We start from the raw sequence: 16719 nt of genomic DNA on the forward strand, positions 1-16719 counted from the left end.
TGTGGTCTTATGTTTAGTTTAGTTTATTTCATTCATTGAAAAAAGAAAATAAAACAATAAAAAAGTGGTACTTATGTTGTCTACCCCTTATCTGTCATAAACAAGAGATTACAGGTTACAGGGCGTGTTTGTGTGGCGGTGCCGCAGAGACGAGAGCTAGGACACCGGGTCAGAGGCTCCGATCTTGCAAGGTTGGTTTTCAGCCAAGAGACGCTAGGTGGAAGGCAGAGAGCCTCCATTCTCCCTATAACAAGTTACAAGTCATTTATTTAACCATCACAATTACTCCAAAGCTGTTTAATTAAAAATGAAGCATAGTTAATGTGACAGTGGTGGTCCTGTCACTATGCCTCCAATTGATCATGTGCCCTGGCTACTTGGCCAAGGGGATGTCCCTTTGGGTGACTGGCAAGCGCGCATGACTCTTACCCGGGAGGTGTGGGTTCAATCCCCGCCCGGGCCCTCTTCACCTTGCCACATTCTGGCGTTGTTGGCAGGATCCATGTAGCACTAGGGGTGGGTCCATGGATTCCTAATGTGTGGCAGCCTGCGCGGAAGCACGAGGACGTGCTTGTGAAAAGAGGGGGAGAGATGTGACAGTGGTGGTCCTGTCACTATGCCTCCAATTGATCGTGTGCCCTGGCTACTTGGCCAAGGGGATGTCCCTTTGGGTGACTGGCAAGCGCGCATGACTCTTACCCGGGAGGTGTGGGTTCAATCCCCGCCCGGGCCCTCTTCACCTTGCCACATTAAGGTAAAAAAAATCTTGCATAGTTCCTCTTTAAATGAGATGATTCAGCAGTGGTTATTTGTTAAAGCCGACCCAAACCCTTTATTTTGTGCTGGCTCAGAAAAAGATTAGAAAAACTAGATAGTCCGGTCTGTGTGTGTTTGAAAAAAGCACAAACACACACATCTAGCCGCCATATTAAGGGCATATGTAGGACAAAACGACATCAATCATGTTTTTAATGATGGGCTGCTGTGGGTGGAGGTTGTGTGGCAGGTGGTGGGCCAGGACCATCTCCCAGGCATCCACCAGATGAACGTTCAGTCCTTTGAAAATGGCTCTGAGCACCTTATCACCCTGCAGAGAGTACCAGTCACTGTTGGTCAGTGTAACATCAAGCGTCAGCGCTTTAGGGTTCGCGGTGCGGATGATGACCACTGTGTCTGGAGCTCTGTCCAGCAGCCGCACCACCGCCCTGCGGATGCTCTGCAGCCTGCGGATGTATACCTCAATGGGGTAAGTGCTGAAGTGAGACCAGATGCCAAAAACTACAACGGTGCTTCTGCCTCCAGTTAAACCGTCTAGTTCATTGGCGATGTAACGGAGCTGGCTCGTGGGAACATTACCAAAGCGGAGAGGAGGACCATGGCAGCGGTACGTCACCAAGGTGTTGCGAGCATCATGTAAAGCCATGAAAGGTCCAGCTTGCTTCAGACTGTGCAGGTCGAACTCAATGAGATCTGGAAGCATTCAACAAGAAATGAAGAATTAATTCCACAGTGAGAATAACATCAAACAGAAGAAATACCTGCAGGTCAGGTACCTGGTACTGCTGTAGTGAGGTGTTCAAACCACTGTCTGATGGTGGAGTCTCCATAAAGGTGGACCTGCATGCCTCTCAGACAGTCACCGATGGTGGAGGTGTTGAATTGTTGAACCTGGGCTCCCCACAGTGCTCTCCAACTTCCTTTGTGGTAATAACCGGCGTGTCCAGACTTCACATCACTGATGTTCACTTCTGCTGGACATGAGGGGAAGTGTGAAGGATAGAGACGCCAGTAGTCTTTTTTAAATTTGGGCTCAGGTCAATGTGTTGTCACTGAAAACAAATCTTTATCCGAACCAAAATCAGCCAACAATCTTTAAAGCAGTACTAAAGAACTTTCAGTTTTGGTTGAGTTTGGCAGCGCCTGTGGACCAAAGCGGTAGTGTTTTGCCTGAAGGAAGACTCCATTTCCCATGAACACTAGCGTGAAGCCCTGTAAATATCCTGCATTAAAATTAACAGAAGACATCAAAACTAAGTTTCTGTTTCCAGTGGATCATTTCAAAGTGAAAACACAAACATAATCCATTGCTAAAGTGCTGTTTTGCCTGTTCCCTCCTTGTTGTGACTCGCAAAAGTGAAAGTGAAAGTAAAGTGAGAGCCGGGTTCCTACCATGCTCCTCAAAGCTGCTTAGTGCCAGAGAAAGAGATACAGACCCCCTCAGACCACGACAGAGGTGTCATTCAACTTGTTGTAAGTCGATGTATCATCACAAAAGTTATGAAAATATTTTATGAAGGTTGAAAAGTTACTTAGTGCTGCTTTAAACCTCCCCATGCCCATCTCTCTCCCTCTGTCTCAATGTCCAATATGTATTGGTCATTATCTGCATTTATTGATCCTTCTATCATTACATTATTATTATTGTTGACAAGGTTTTAATGGGAGAATTATATGTACTGTGCATTGATGTTTTCATGGAAGCATTTTTTAAATTCCACTGTACTGCTTTTTGTGCAATGACAAAAAACAGATTCTGATTTTCACTTTGCATCACTAATTGTTCCCTTTCCTCTCTGCGTAACCGTGCATGTAAACTTTTTTTTTTTTTTACAAAAATGTGGGCTTTTGATACAATTTCCAATAGCTGGTGCAACTTTTTACTTTCAGCCTTCTGATCTGTTTTTCACTGTAAGTTGCATTGAAGCCAGCATGAGAAAATTAAGATTACCGGTAAATGTATTGTCTGTTGTGCAGGAAATTTTGCTTTGCTTTCCCACAGCCATGAGAAACACACACAAGTATACAGAAAAAATATGTAAATGGTGAATAAAAACACTGATTGAGCAGCATATACCCACCACCACCCACACATACAATCAAACATCGGTTCTGTTTGCACAAAGCTTCCTGCCTGATTTACCTCTAACAACCTGTCGTATACTGTATTTAAAGTAGAGCAACATTGATCATTATTGTCAAAATCCTGCTTTACCTGTTGTTTTTGGCAACACAGTGACACTGGCAGGTCCTGAAGCCTTAATAGAGGCTTTCATGTTGACTTTACTGATGGAAAACAGAGTGAACATAATAAGATGGGTTACAGCAGACTGCTGCTTCAAAAACTGTAAATCTATTTTAAATATGCACATCTACTAGCTATAGGTAATACTCTACTGTATATGTATGTATTCCAGACTAAAATGAAGATACACTTTGTTGATCCCAGGCTGGGAAATGATTGTGTTACAGCAGCAAGCAAATAACACAAAAAACACAATACAAATAGAAAAATACGACCAATAGTTAGAATAAAGAAAAAGAAACACAATTTTTAATAACAAATATATAAAAATGTATACATGATGTACAGATGTAAAATCATTCAAAACAGTCCTACGTGTCTCTGCTCCCTCACCTTTGAAAAAGCTGCTCCTCCTTAGCCGTGAGATTTCTTCTGAACCCTCCCATAGAGTGTGTGACCCTGGTGTCACAGCTCAGCTTCTTTGGCTTGTAGCAGAACCACGGGTCACCTGTTTGGAGGTCAGTGTAGTTGCACAGCGGCTGCCGGGTCGGATGCAGACAGACGTTACAGGTGGTCTTCTCTGACACCGAGCCTGAGCGGAAGGTGCTTTGAAAGTAAATCCTGTCTGGCTGTTCCCTGGTCAGTCTTTGCAGGACGGTCACAGCCTCACTAGAGTGAACCAGTGTCACCTGATGGGATAGAGAAACAGAGCTTTCACTGAGAAAACAAGCACAGGCCTCGAGAGGGCATGGGGTTCAATTTGAATAAAGACTTACAACTAGGGATGTAACGATGCATCGTGACACGAATAAAAATCAGTACAAATACTTGCATCGGTTGAAATAAATAAAAACGCGTTGCGTGAGAACAAAGTCTCTGGTGAGAAGTAGCTTACAGTATCTCAAAAGTCACTGGTTGATTCACTTGTTCGACACCAGACGACGACGCCCACCACACACACACATACTAATTCACTCTCTTTTCTCTCTCTATCTCTCTTGTCCCTCAGTACCCCCCTTGCGGTCGCTCGTTGCTTATGAGTCTGGCAGTGTTGGGTCCGGTCAGGTTTTAATTACAGGCAGTATGCCTGTTTATCACCAATAAACACGGTAGATGAGGTGAGTTAGTGACTGAGCTGAGGCTGATGGTTGGTCAGCGGCATGCAGCGGTGCGAGGCTCTGATTGCAGTGGACTGCTGCTCCAACTGACCGCAGTGGCAGTGATAGCCGATGTGAATTGATGATAAATGGTGATGTGCAGTGTATCTGTAATGAAAGGTGACTATTTCAGTTGCAATTTCTCTTATGAATAAAGGATCATTTTATTAGGTCATAATTTGTCTGTAGCTCATTTTGATTTAAAAAGAATCGTGAGAAAATCGTAATCGTGAACAAAAAACCGTGAATCGTATCGAATCGTGAGTTGAGTGTATCGTTACATCCCTACTGAACTTGAGTTTTTTTTTGCGTCACCTCAACCTCAGCGCTCCCCTCCCAGAGCAAAGAGAACACAGCAGAGTAGGAGCCATTGAGGTGATCCTCCATTTGCCCAGCCACACCTGCACCAAGCTCCCGGTTATGTAGACGGCTGACTAAGAAGTCCCCCCCAGATTGCTTGGGTTGGCCTCGGAAGTCGTACATTTTAATCAAAACCTCCAACTGATCTCCTACACGCCACTGTCCTCCTCCCTTCTTTGGGAGAAGTGTGAAGGTGCTGTGAGCAGGATCGCTGGTCTGCTCCAAAGAAACCAGAGCTGCGGTTTCAGGCCACGCAATGGAGTCCAGTATGAGGTCCTCTTCCTGAGTGTCCTGCGTGGTTAGTGGCTTGAAGGTGCAGAAGCCGTGATGCATGTAAGGTTCAGTTAAAACTTTTGGGAGGATCATGGTGGAGTTGACTTCATGCTGAAAGTGAAGTGGAGGGAAAGTAGAGCCAGTGAGGAAGATGTTTCCTGCCACACAGTATGAAATTACTGTTGTCAGAGAGTTTTTTATGGTTGTAAGACATTAAATTGTGTGCATGTGAAAACTAACAGTGAACATTTCAAATAGGGTCAGCTACACTGATCTACTTTAGAAAGTTGAGGCAACTCTTTGCATAATTAATTTATGTATCTCAGGCGAGATTAAATCATTTGATTTAAACTCTGAACTTCCTGGTTGGGAAGCTCATGTGCTAACCGTCACACCACCATGCCACTACACAAACTACTTATATAAAAACTTCATTTTTAAAATAATTATTCAAAGAAAAAAATACTGAACACATTTATTTTCAGGCAGGTGCATGGGACAGTGACAAGCAGATCCCAAACTCTGCACATTGTCAAACTTGCAAGGAAGATATTTGGCCACTGCAGTGTGTGAATATGACTGTGTGCTGTTTGTCTCATTGCTCATTCATAGGACATATAAAAAATAAAGTAATTCATACCAAGTTTAATCTAAATGGCTAAATATTACAAAGATTTTTTTCATATACAAAAAAAGAGAGAAGTTTAAACAAAGCTTAATCATGCTTGATCTACACAAATTATGCACAAATTGCCTCAACTCTTTTAAGTAGCTCTGGTAGTTAATGCAATATTGAAATATGCATATAAGATAATTTTATTTTTATCAATAGCTGATGGGTATTTGGTGTTGAGTAGAAAAGAATAAAGGTGACAAGGTTTTTTTGGTTGAGATTATGAACGCAAGAAGATTGCCTTGCATTACTTTTTCATTCTTGTTCGGGAAAAAAATCCTTTGTTTCTAACTAACACAAATACATTTAAAACTAAACCTATTTGTGTAAACATACAAACCTGAAATTTAATTGTTAATAACACAAATTGTATAAATTTACTTCACCTCAGATTGGCTTTTTTCAAAAGGGCAGGTCCTCCCCTCCTCTAAGATGATGTCATGTAGCACATAGATTAAAATGAACACAGCCAGTAACAGGAAGATGACTCCGTACTTTGGAAGGCAAAAGTTTGCCTCCCTTGTTTTACAAGCCTGGACCATCCTGATCAGGAATCTGTCTTCGTTTCTTCTCTGGCTGCTGCAACCTACTGTGACCAGTTAATCTGGAACTACAAGTAAAAAATCAAACAAAAGAAAGTTGTAACCCACAACTTGTTCTTGTGAAATAATGTAAAACTCAAATTGTAAAATTCTCACTATCCAAATAGTTTGTCATGTGTGTCTGGCTCCTAGGGTTCCTATGCAAGTATGGAAAGTATATGGAAAAGTATGAAATTTGATTTTATACATTTCCAGGTTTGGAAAAGTATGGAAAATGGAAACTATTGTCTGGAAATATATTTATCTTAATACTTATCTGGTTTTGGTCTTATCTGAAGTTATTTGGGTTAATTATTCTGTTAGCTACAATCTCCTGGAAATTATTTGGTTACATATTGGCATACACATTCAGAATAATTAAAACAAAAGGTTAATTACATGCTTTTTTATATTATGCACATCTATTTACTCAAATATCACAAATTATTTGAATTTTTTTTCCGAGAAGTTTGGAAATTATAGGGTCTGGAAAAAGTATGGAATTCGGACATTTTAAATAACCCTGAAGTAAGTAAGTAAGTAAGTAAGTAAGGTTTATTTATATAGCACTTTTGACAGATAACAATCACAAAGTGCTTCACAATAAAATAAAATACAACAGTAAAAACCTAAAAAATAAAATACAATGAATAAAACAATTTAACACATTAACTAAAAGCCTGCTTAAATAAAAAAGTTTTCAGTTGTTTCCTAAAAGAGTCCACAGATTCTGAACATCTTAGACTAAAAGAGAGAGGCAGGGCATTCCAAAGTTTGAGCTTCTCTTTTACTATTGTGGTCTATGGGAAAAATGCTTTTTGGGCATACCATGATTTGCAATACCATGAGTGCAGGCCACTGGGAAAAAAATCGGCTGAGATTTCCATATCCAGGTCTAATACATCCATGATTTGTGTGTGGATCTGAGTGCATTTGTGTGTGGATCATCAAGGCATAATATTACTGCCAAAAGTCACGTGACAGTTCTGTAGTTGTAGAATTGTGTTTTGTACTTGAAAGATATTTTTGTTGGTCGGGCTCACCTCCACACACAGTTTGCGCTCCATAACCCAACTCCTTCAGAGAGGCTGCACTCTCTTCCACTCTGGAGTTGCCCGTGGTGAGAGGCAGCGAGCTGGTGTGGGCTTGCTCATAGCTCCCCAGGAGTTTTCCCTGGTGAATGAGAGGGTTGCCTCACTGCGCCTTCGGGTCGGGGATAGGTCTCGCACCATTGTTTCAGCCTACGGGCCGAACGGCAGGGCAGAATACCCGGCCTTCCTGGAGTCCCTTGGAGTGGTGCTGGAAAGTGCTCCAACTGGGGACTCCATTGTTCTACTGGGGGACTTAAACGCTCACGTGGGCACGTGGGAGGAACCCCAGTGGTGTTTTGTTGTTGGATTTCTGTGCTAGTCACAGTTTTGTCGATAACGAACACCATGTTCAGGCATAAAGGTGTCCATCAGTGCACGTGGGACCAGGACACCCTAGGCCGGAGGTCAATGATCAACTTTGTAGTTGTGTCATCTGACCTCCGGCCGTACGTCTTGGACACTCGGGTGAAGAGAGGGGCTGAGCTGTCACCTGATCACCACCTGGTGAAGCTTCTCTGTGGCAAGGCACCGGGGGTGGATGAGATCCGCCTCAAGTACCTCCAGTACCTTAAGTCTCTGGATGTTGCGGGGCTGTCATGGCTGATGCCTCTGCAACATCGCGTGGCAGTTGGGGACAGTGCCTCTGGACTGACGGACCAGGGTGGTGGTCCCTCTCTTCAAAAAGGGGGACCGAGGGGTGTGTTCCAACTATCGGGGGATCACATTCCTCAGCCTCCCCGGGAAAGTCTATTCCAGGGTACTGGACCGATAGTCGAACCTCGGATTCAGGAGGAACAATGCGGTTTACATCATACATGCGTCTACATCCTCCGCAGGGTGCTCGAGGGTTTGTGGGAGTTTGGCCAACCAGTCCACATGTGCTGGACTTGGAGAAAGCATTGTGGGAGATGCTCTGGGACTATGGGGTTGGAGGCCCTCTGCTGAGGGCTGCACAGTCCCTGTACGACCGGAGCAGGAGCTTGGTTCACATTGCCGGCAGTAAGTCGGCCTCTGGCAGGGCTGCCCTTTGTCACCGGTTCTGTTCATTATTTTCATGGACGGAATTTCTAGGCACCAGGACCTCCAGCAAGCACTGGTTTGCAGCCGAGTGTAAAGCGGCTGGGATGAGAATCAGCACCTCCAAGTCCGAGGCCATGGTTCTCGACCGGAAAAAGGTGGCTTGCACCCTCCAGGTCGGGGGAGTTCCTGCCTTAGGTGGAGGAGTTTAAATATTTTGGGGTCTTGTTCACGAGTGAGGAAAGGATAGAACACAAGATTGACAGCCGGATCGGTGCAGCGGCCGCAGTAATGCAGTCATTGTATCGGTCCGTCGTGGTGAAGGCGAAGCTCTACGTTGGCCAGGTGTACTGCGCCGTGTCAGGTATGCAGCAGGACCAGTGGTACAGCGTTGTCCAGGATTAAGCTGGCTTGTGTGATGAGTTCAATATCAATGTTCACATCAGTCTTATTTGTCAGTGCTTTGTTATGTTTTCATGCTTGTTTCTCAGCATTATGCTGACATCACTGTTAGGATTTTTATCTGAAAGAAGCTTATTTAAAATATATGAAACTGATAACTAGGTGCTCATCACAGCTTACAATGAGTTATTGTCTTCTCAGACAGGATATGACCCCTGACATGTAAAGGAAGAAAACTAGTAGTCCACTTTTTAGTTGCCCCCTTTGGTTGAGACAACTTACCCATGTGACAACAACACCTATTCCTCTTGGTATCACACCTGTATGGATTAATTCAATGTTAGCCTATGAATAAATATTGAGCTATAGGATACAGCAGTGGTAGAAGAGCTGTTGACATATTTCCTATTTAAAAGCACAGAGGTATTACAAGTAAAATAAACTGAGAGTATCAGAAATAAAAGCTTCTATTTACACAAAATACTTCTGTCTTTTCTTATATCTATTACTGAATATATTATCATATTTATTAACATTAATTCAGTTATGGACACATCCCATGAGGTTTGTTTTAAAGGGATAGTTCACCCAAAACTCATTATCTACTCACCCTCATGTCGACTAAGGGCTGGGAGAAGTTTCAGAGTCCTCCGTGGCTTCTCTGAGTTACAGGGGGTCTCGGTGTAGCAGTGCATGTCCATATAACGGTTGCAAATGGATACCAACTGTCTTCGTAACAAAAAGACACACCAAAAAACATCCAAATACCTCCATGCTGCTCGTATGTAATGTCCGTCTTGTATTGAAGCCCTGAAATGCCAGATTTCATGGTTTTATGTTTTTTCTCTTTTTTTTTTTTTTTTAAATCAGTGTTCTCACAATTTCCATTGTGACATTTACAGGCGTTAAAGGGATAGTTCAACATTTTGGCAAATTGGCCCATTGCCATAATCCCTATAGTCGTAGCAGCAGGTTTGTTACCTTTAATTGTCGGTGCAAGCTATTTTTAGAACCTGGATTAATCAGTTGGTCCAATAAAACAAAACAGGAATTAAAGAGCTGGCTTATTTCAGGAAGTAGTGGAGCTATGCATAAAGCCCATTTTCTGTACATTGAATATTAGTCAGTAGGGATAAGTAGTCAACAAGTATCAAATAACAAGACGCCATGGACTGGTATTCCTCCCGTCCTCCGCAGTTTTTTCAGTCACCAGCCGCCATGTGCTCGTACACAACTCCCATTAATTATTCAATCATATACAGTTAGGTGGGGCAGTTTATTGTGGGTGAATGCATCAGTGTGTCTCACTTTATCCTTATAATAAGTAAGACAGCTGAGGTAACATGTAATACAGTCAAACGACAATTAAAACTGTTCAAGCAGGTATATTAAAATACCGGTATTCAATTTTTACTCCTTTAAGACCAGTCAGTATTATAATAACAATACCATTATCACTGGATTATGAGCCCTGGCAGAGAGCTTGTCATATCCAGTGATCTTCAGCTATTATCAGCATCTGCACCAGTTGAGTTATTTATATTTTAATGTGCATCCAGCTGAGTTAAAGCAGATATCAGTGGAATGTTTTTGTTAATATAAGTCCTAAATAGTCCTATTTTCCGTCAGCAATCACTTACATGAAGTATTTCAGCCTAAACACGAGTCTCTCCGTCACTCTGCTCTGCTGTAACCCGAGGAGAAAATTTTCCTTGTGGGATACAAGTGTTATCCAATGAGGAGAGAGAACGGCATGAAGGGCTGTGTGTGCAGCCAAGGGATGCGCGTGAATGTGGTGACGTAGCACGAGGACCAATTGATGCCTGACAAGGGCGGGGGCTGCTAACTCATGGTGCGTTCAAAGAAACTCGTACTTTGTGTTTTTCCTTCCTGTGAAGTCATACCAGTTCGATCTGGTACGAGTTCACGGGTCGGAAGTTACGAGTGGCCGTTATAGGGAACTTTCACAGACAACAGGATGGTAAAAACACGAGCTACGGGTTACCTGGAACGCTACCAAGTCGTAGTTGTGACTTGAAGCTGTAACTTACGGTTTCAAAAGCCTGCCTTGAACGCAGCATTAGCCGAAACGGCCGTGAAGCTGATATCTGCTTTAACAGCTGAGTCTTAAAACAACAGGGAAAGAAGAAATGTAGTTAACAGCTGTAGCTACTAAGACAGATGAGACTTGAACTGGGAGAAAAATTAAGTTTTAATCACTGATTGATCCAAGTTGTGTAAACATTTGCTACATAATTGTTTTACATGGTTTATATGTATTGACAACTGCACTCATGTAAAATAAAGCAAAACTAGAACTAAATGATTTTGTAGAAACACCAGTTTGGGGACAATAATGCACTAAGTTTCCATGACAGCAACAAATGAATATTTAAAAAAAAACTTTTCACATAATTAATTTCTAGCAGTAAAGACAGAATAAAATTAGTTTATGTGACTCAATAATCAATAGTGAAACATAAATCTTACAAACTAAAAACAGATGATGATAGAAGTTAAAGAAAAAATACAGTAGCTACATGATATGATGAGTCATTACAATGAATGTTACACTGTTGGTAAATTAAAACAAAAGCATCTGATCATCACCTGATCTCATTCGGTTGTTGAGTTGTTTCAGTTTTGTACATTAACACAGTTCTGGATGATTCAGAGCCCAAAATCAGCGAGCTAAATATTTCAGGGACCCTCAACATCAAATCAAATGTGATTTAAAGACAAAATGACGGGTGAGCAGGTGTAGAAGCAGGTTGGCTGTAAAGTGTGATGATGAGTTTAGAGTTTAATAAACCTCAAACCATCATGATAGAAAAACTAACTCCCTGAACATCACAGACTGATCTCAGTGACAGATTTTGATATCAGAGGTTTTACCATTACCAGACGGTCCAATACTGAAATATGGGAGGAGTTTCTCAGTGAAAGTGTCTCTGTGAGTGCAGATGTGAGTCATGTCTTCAGGGTCGTAGAAGGACACCTCCCCCCCGTCATAGTCCAGCTGGACTCTGATCCTCTGGAGACTCTTCTTCACTGTCACAGTCTCACCACTATTGGTGTATTTTCCACTGCGATGCTTCATGCACCAGATTCCATATTCTGGTGAAGCTAATATCTCTTCCTTCCTGTCAACTGACTCTTTAGCCAAACCCACAACCCAGTCAGGATAATCTCCCACCTCCACCTCCCAGCTGTGTTTCCCTGAGCTGAAGCCCTCAGAGCCCAGAATTTGGGCATACATCGTGTTTCTCTCTGGATTGTCAGGAAGCTGCTGCTCTGTGTCTCCCCATCTCACACAGGTCAGATCATCAGACAGATAGAGAAAGGGATTTGCAGTGTTTGGGTCCAGGATGACAGGAGTGAAGTGGACCTTCTCCTTGATCTTCTCCCAGACTCTGAAGGACAGGTTGCCCAGGTGTTTGGCCTCATCTATCAGAGCTCCTGAGAGCAGCTGTGGATGTGACAGTGAGCACTGGGCTCTGGCTCTGGTCTGAGTGGCTTTATAGCTGCTGAGGAACGCCACCTTGTGTTTCTGCAGCTCTTCTTCAACAGCACAGATACTGTCTGACAGAGAGGAGATCTGCTCCTCAATCATCTTCATCTCTCTGCTCATAGTCTTCCCCTTCTGCTCCTCTTCCTCCCTCAGAGCTGCCAGTCTGGACTCCTCTTCCTCTCTCAGGAGCTGGTGGAGCTTGTTGAACTCTGCTCTGATCTTCCTCTCTGTGGACGACAGCTGCTTCTTGGAGTGTTGAATCATTTCATTGTGTGTTTTTTCCACTTCCTCGCATTTGTTCTTCTTGTCCTGCAGAGACTTTAAGTCAGATTCCAGCTGCTGCTTCAGGTCACTGACTGCTTCTTCTATAGGAACAACTTTATGTCCATGGTGGAGAGGAAACTCACAGACAGGACACACAGCTTTCTGCTCGTCCTCACAGAACCAATAAGGGACGTCTGGATGTTCATCACACACCACCTCCTCCTTCTCTTCTTCCTCCTCTTCCTCTTCCTTCTCTTTTTCCTTGTCCTCTTCCTCCTCCTTCTGTTTTTCTTCCTCAGGTGAACTACTGTTCTGCTTCCCAACAAAGGAGTCAGCCAGTTCTTTGAGCGAATAGTTTATGGATGGATAATCCTTTGAAGATTTCCTTTTACAAATGGGACAGGTTTTGTTTTTAGCTTGTTCCCAGAATTGTTGCAGGCAGCTTGAACAGAAGCTGTGGCTGCAGCTCAGAGACACAGGATCTCTGAAAGTCTCTGAACACACGTGGCAACTCAGGAAACTTTCCAAGAGAGCAGCTTTCTCAGCCATTTCCTCTGATTTCCAGATTTCTTTAAATCAATAACAAGACTCACCAAAGTTCAGTCCCTTTGACTTTCTCTGTACAATCCACCGAGTCTGTGTTGTTCAGTAAAGAGGTTTGAAACCTGTAATGTGACGTCTCGTCTCTGCTCAACTGTTTTCAGTTTCATTTACTCTGTTATGGGTGGAGAAATGGTTGAAATGAAACTGTCATCAGTCTTTTTATCCACTAGGTGGTGCTGAGAAACTCAATCAAATTGATTATCTAAGTTATTTATCAATAAACGAAATCAAAACTATTGTTGCTTTGCAAATATGAGGAATGATGATTAACTGAGTATCAAAACTTTAATACAATCAGCTGACAGTAACTAACAATTTAAAGTTTTGAGGTCAGGTTGTTATGTCATGAGACTTCATTGTAATTCAGGCTACATGATAATAAAACAACAACAACAACAACAACAACAACAACAACAACAATAATCTACTTTTATTACACTTAAATTTAATTTGTGAGTATGATATGAATTGTTCATAAAACACAATCTCTTTCTGTCATATTATAAAGAATATTCCTATTTTCAATGTCATTTTAGTATTTTCTAACACTTTCATGGTCTAAGCTCCTCTGTCCTATTTAAATCATGTCTTTATGATCACATTCAGAAATATCATGATGTAATTTGGGGTTTTGTCTATTAAACTTCAGCAGGGAGACTCAAGTCACTGTCTCTGCTCTTTAAAATAATCCAAACGTGTGTTTTCCAGTAGATATCTCACACCCATCTCACAGTCAGCTCTGATCAGCAAAGTCTAAATCTTCTTTAAGTCTCTTTATCTCTGTCAATTATTAAATTATCAGGAAATGCAGCCAGGTTGTTAAGTCACCAGCAGATGGAGTTGTCTGCATGTAAACTACATATTTTCCCTTTTATTCCTAGCAACATAATTTAGGGTAACACTTTATTTTAAGGGGTCCTGGTTCCTGTGTATCTACCTAATTAATTACAGTGTAATTACCTATGTAACCGTATGTAATAACATGTACTTACATTGTAAATACATAGTGTATTTTGATGTACTTACAGGTCCTTGTTACACTTGTAATAAGAAATGCCAAAGTGGCCTCTCTCTTTGCACAAGCATTTCTTATTACAAGTGTAACAAGGACCTGTAAGTACACCAAAATACACTATGTATTTACAATGTAAGTACATGTTATTACATACGGTTACATAGGTAGGCTAATTACACTGTAATTAATTAGGTAGATACACAGGAACAAGGACCCCTTAAAATAAAGTGTTACCTAATTTAGTTTTGATCAGCTCATTTTTCCAGACAACTTTTGAATAGCTGAATATAGCAGTTACAGTAGTTTGTGTAAGACAGTGCTATGAGGAAATTAAGATAAAACATTTATTGAGCACATTCAGATTCAAACTGTTAAAAATGCTAATTTTTCATTGGTTGTTGTGGCGTCAGTTTATAAAATGAATCTCACAAAGACACAAAGAAAGTCTCCTGAACCTACTTTTATCTGCTTGTTTTCAGATCTGAACTTGTGTGTGCTGTTGTGGCCTGAGCACAAAAATAACACTTGACTTTTGGACTAAAATAGGCTATGGCACCACAGCCAAGTTTCCAACAAGGAGTGGGACAGGAACCGTCCTCTCACTTGGTCCTGTCAGCTTCCGTGTCTCACTCAGGGTCCCGACAGCAGTGGACTATCCACCCAGGATTTATTTACAAATTTCTGGATGAAATACATCTCACCTATATCTTTCACACAACACTAGAATTCTTTACCACAATAAACTCACACTTTCTTAAAGCAAAAACCAATAACAAGTCCTCAATGTAAGTACAGTCAATCGCAAATATTTTTAGAATTAGTCTTAAAAAGAAACATACAGTACACATGTGGACAAAATGACAAAATATTAAGGAAGCCCTTCCTCCGTCCATGAAACAAAAAAAATAAACAAAGCAGTATGAGATAATAACAGAGCGTTACGAGACGGGAATTGTTTTAGAGGTAAATGCAGAGACTGCTTGCTGAAAAACTGCCCCGTTTTGCATTCATTTCCCTCTAAAACAACTCTGTCTGGTAACGTTGTGTTATTATCTCATAGCGTGGTGAATGTGCAGATCACAACTTGTCCACCAGAGCGTTTTGGAGTTGTTGGATTGTGTATTTGATGAGTTTGATGAAGAGAAACCAAGAAATCCCATGAGCCTCTGTAGCGTAGCTCTGAGCAGCTCACGGCTCTGCTCCGCCGTTCTAAAAATAGCTTGCACCGACAATTAAAGGTAACAAACCTACAGCTATCACTATAGGGATTATGGCAATGGGACAATTTGCCAAAATGTTGAACTATCCCTTTAATAAAAGCAATGCAAAGGTTGAGTAAAAACTCAGAGCTGCCAGACATTGCTGCTTGTTCTAGAAAAAACAAACAAAAAACCCATTATGGTAGAAAAACTAACTGAACATCACAGACCTAAATGTGACATATTTTGATATATTTGAGATTTCCTTCTACAAATGGGACAGTTTTTGTTTTCAGCTTGTTCCCAGACTTGTTGCAGGCAGCTTGAACAGAAGCTGTGGCCGCAGCTCAGAGACACAGGATCTCTGAAAGTCTCTAAACACACGTGGCAACTCAGGAAACTTTCAACAAGAGCGATTTTCTCAGCCATTTTTTCAGATTTCTTCAAAGCAACAAGACTCACCAAAGTTTATTCCCTTCGACTCTCTCCGTACAATCCACTGAGTCTGTGTTGTTCAGTCACGGTCCAAACCTGTAATGTGATATGCCTCCTGGACTCTGCTCAACTATTTTTAGTTTCATTAGTGCCTCATGGGGACATGGCGCTCTTGTAATCCTGTGTGTTTCTTCGTCTTCTTCTTATTATTCTTCTTCTTTTCATCCGTGCCACTGGGACATGGCACTCTCTACAGTGGGTGGTGTCAACAGAGTATCTGTGTGTGTCTGTGAGTGCATGTGGATATGTGTGTCTGGCCCATAGACTGTATAAAAGGTTAGGGTCTGGCCGCTCTCAGTTTGTGTGTGTGTATGTGTGTCCGTGCCTTCATGTATGTATCTATGTTGGGCCACCCCAGACAGTACACATGGGCTTCAATGAGGATACCGTGGGTTTTTCATTCTTTAACAGAAAGGCACCAAGGGTGACAGTTTTTGAACTATTTTTATACAAAGTGCAGCCAAACACCAGAGAGAGGAACAGCAGACCGCTCCTCTGACGGCTCTGCAGCGCTGTCCTCGTTTTTTTTTTTTTAGCAACTGTCAGGTATGCAAAAGCACATGGTGACCAAGTGGCAACCCTCCGTGACGTCACCCATTGGTTTGTGAAGGGCCGTTTTTGAAGCGGAGTTTGGCTTACAGGCTGCCGCTGTCTTTGATTTTTGGAGCCAGAAGAAACCATATTTGGACGAGAGGGCGGGGCTAGGGTGGGTCAGACCTGTGTCTCCGAGGCTGCTAATTTACCCAGCAACACCGGCTAACTGACTGCTCTGCCCGACCCGCTTCTTTCTTTCTTTAACCTTTATTTAGATCTCGAAGGCCATTGAGGGTAAACCCTCATTTCCAATGACGTCGAGAGCACATCAAATCAAAACAACAATCACATAACAGTTGCATTAATTATAATACAAATCAAGCAGCAGTTACATAAAGTATGATCACGCATTATCATTATTATAACAATTTTAGGATTATTTTTGAAGCAGTTACATTCAGAAGTGTGCATATTTATGACTAAATGACTAAATATAATTTTGTCACATTCAGAAAAAGAAAA

General features: G+C 41.9%; 3 protein-coding genes across 4 annotated transcripts in view; 1 reads left to right on the plus strand and 2 right to left on the minus strand.

Moving 5' to 3' along the window:
• Positions 1–16719, plus strand: part of LOC310991317 (uncharacterized protein) — a 64329-nt gene that overhangs the window by 13784 nt on the left and 33826 nt on the right. The window lies entirely within an intron of this gene.
• On the minus strand, positions 777–15805 carry LOC310991683 (NXPE family member 3-like). Of its 2 annotated transcripts, none has more exons than XM_083979552.1 (7): positions 15631–15805; positions 5872–6095; positions 4495–4923; positions 3416–3711; positions 2993–3063; positions 1554–1748; positions 777–1470 (listed from the first exon to the last, which is right to left on the minus strand). In XM_083979552.1, exons 2-7 carry the CDS (start codon positions 6025–6027, stop codon positions 929–931), a joined length of 1689 nt encoding a protein of 562 aa, XP_083835678.1. In that variant the 5' UTR covers positions 6028–6095; positions 15631–15805; the 3' UTR covers positions 777–928. The 2 variants fall into 2 exon arrangements, with proteins under 2 accessions (XP_083835678.1, XP_083835677.1); XM_083979551.1 differs by having other exon boundaries at positions 1554–1751.
• LOC310991835 (nuclear factor 7, brain-like) lies at positions 11440–12948 on the minus strand (the record flags this gene model as incomplete). The annotated part of the gene is made up of 1 exon (XM_083979766.1): positions 11440–12948. Exon 1 carries the CDS (start codon positions 12898–12900, stop codon positions 11440–11442), a length of 1461 nt encoding a protein of 486 aa, XP_083835892.1. The 5' UTR covers positions 12901–12948.

This window comes from Trachurus trachurus, assembly GCF_905171665.1.
Source record: "Trachurus trachurus genome assembly, chromosome: 9".
In the NCBI taxonomy this organism is placed as follows: domain Eukaryota; kingdom Metazoa; phylum Chordata; class Actinopteri; order Carangiformes; family Carangidae; genus Trachurus; species Trachurus trachurus.